Here is a 2400-nt window from a genome sequence, read left to right as displayed (position 1 = left end):
TGTGTGTGTGTGTGTGTGTGCGTGTGTGTGTGTGTGTGTGTGTGTGTGTGAGTGTGTGTCCGTGTGAGTGTGTGTCCGTGTGTGAGTGTGTGAGTACCTGTCAGTGCAGGAGTGCTGGATCCGGCCGCTGGAGCAGCAGGGCTGATAAGCGCTGGCGTGGGCAGCTCCACTTTATCATCCTCGGCTCCCCAGCGGCTCTTCCTCTTCCTCTTGGCGGCGGTGTGTGTGTGTTCCTGTGAGACGGCCGTCTGCGATTCGCTGCTGCTCTTATCCTGACGGAACTCGTCCACTTTAGCCTTATAGAAGCGATGAGCCGCGCTCTGATAGTCGTACAGGAAACTGAGAAAGAGCAAAAAACATCATCTTCTGTTTATCAGTGCCTCCCTATTCTAGACAACTTCTGTAATCGCTTTCTGGTGAGTTTAAGGCTCTTTATATCCATGTTAAATATAGTTAATTGTGGGTGTTTGACACAGGTGAATGCCACAGGCCTTCTTCTCAGTTTCTCCAGTCACAGACAGTCTGGTTTGATTAAATCTCCTTTAGGAGCATCTCACCTGAAGGCGGGATTGTCTCGGTTGTGTTGAGCAGCCATGATCTCCACCTCCGTGCCGCCGTCCGCCACGAAGCGCGCCAGTTTCTCCGCCACCTTCCTGGTGCTGTCATCCACTGAGGAGGAGACTAAGCAGTCTATCAGAACCAGCAGCTCAAACTAAACAAGCTCCATTATGAGTGAGTGTACTGCAGCAGAGAGAGAGCTGGATGGGGTTTGGGAAGAGCACAGTGACGCCTGACGGACTCACACACACACACACACACACACAGGACACTCACACACACAGGACACACACACTCTCACGGACACACACACACACACACACACACCAGGGTATATACAGGAATCATGGGGTTAAATTTAATACCCTTTTTAAGACTCTTTCCATACATTTTAAGACCTCATTGCCACTCCAAGTTTTAACCAGTTACATCGGCGACACTTTAACTTACATTTACTATATATTGATTGTAAGATAGAGCCACTAAACAGATTTACTTTGTGATAACTCCTTATCAATACAGCATAAACTGACAAGATGTTGGAGGATTTGCTCGTCAACAGATCCCGAGCTTATTGACGAATATCTTTTATCGTAAGACGTGCTCCCCCTACACAGTGCGCGTGCGATCGCAAAATCGAACTAGTCACACACTCACTCACACACACACTCACTCACTCACACACACACACGTCTGAGACGCTCTGCTGCGGCTGGATGTGTGTCTGCTCATGTGCACACTACACGACTGAACGCACATCTACAGATGACAGATGAGGCGTGTCCATTGGTGCAAACAATTAATCGCAATTAATTGCATCCAAAATAAATGTTCTTGTTTGCACAATATATGTGTGTGCTGTGTATATTTGTTATGTATATACAGTTGTGCTCATAAGATTACATACCCCTTGCAGAATATGCAAATATGTTAATAATTTTAACTAAATAAGAGTGATCATGAAAATTGCATGTTATTTTTATTTAGTACTCTCCTGAATAAGTTATTTCACATAGCAGATGTTTATATATTCTCCACAAGACAAAATAATAACTGAATTTATAAAAGTAACCCCCTTCAAAAGTTTACATACCCTTGAACCTTAATACTGTGTGTAATTTCCTCCTGGATGATCCACGACAGTTTTTATATTTGACTCACACTCACACACTCACACGGACTCACACTCACTCACTCACACACACGGACACACACTCACTCACACACTCACTCACTCACACACACACACGGACACACACTCACTCACTCACACACACGGACACACACTCACTCACACACTCACTCACACACTCACACACACGGACACAGAACAGTTCAACTGCCTGCTGTTCTTCAGAAAAATCCTCCAGCTCCTGCACATTCTGTGGTTTTCCAGCATCTTCTGCATATGTGAACTCTTTCCAGCAGTGACTGATTTTGAGATCCAGCTTTTAACACTGAGGACAACTGAGCGACTCATACTTAATTACAAAAGGTGAAAACATGTTCTGATGCTCAAGAAGGCAACACAATGCATTAAGAGCGGGGGGTGTAAACTTTTGAACAGGATGATGATGTCTACATTTTTCTTATTTTGTTTAAAGATCATATTTTTTTCATTTGGTACTGCACTTAAGAAGCTACATAAATACTTACATGTTTCCCAGAAGAAAAAACAAGTACAATTTACCCTGATTATCCAATTTACAAAGTTTACACTTTGCTTAATGCATTGTGTTGCCTTCTTGAGCATTAGTAAATGTTTTCACCTTATATAATAGTTATGTATGAGTCCCCCAATTGTCCTCCATGTGAAAAGATGGATCTCAAAATCATACAGTC

At 43.6% G+C, this 2400-nt stretch overlaps 1 protein-coding gene across 1 annotated transcript in view; it reads right to left on the bottom strand.

Annotated features, from left to right (window-relative positions):
* The window catches only part of LOC107706125 (SURP and G-patch domain-containing protein 1-like), a 14549-nt gene that overhangs the window by 5432 nt on the left and 6717 nt on the right, over positions 1-2400 (bottom strand). Inside the window, exons 7-8 of the mRNA XM_016509708.1 lie at positions 558-681; positions 98-339 (exon numbers count right to left, since the gene is read on the bottom strand). Coding sequence (XP_016365194.1) covers positions 98-339; positions 558-681 — 366 coding nt within the window. The remainder of the gene's footprint in view (positions 1-97; positions 340-557; positions 682-2400) is intronic.

Source organism: Sinocyclocheilus rhinocerous, unplaced genomic scaffold, assembly GCF_001515625.1.
Source record: "Sinocyclocheilus rhinocerous isolate Xijiao unplaced genomic scaffold, SAMN03320098_v1.1 scaffold3432, whole genome shotgun sequence".
Lineage (NCBI taxonomy): Eukaryota > Metazoa > Chordata > Actinopteri > Cypriniformes > Cyprinidae > Sinocyclocheilus > Sinocyclocheilus rhinocerous.
Note: the sequence above shows the minus strand (reverse complement) of the source record. Positions and strands in the feature narration are given on the sequence as shown.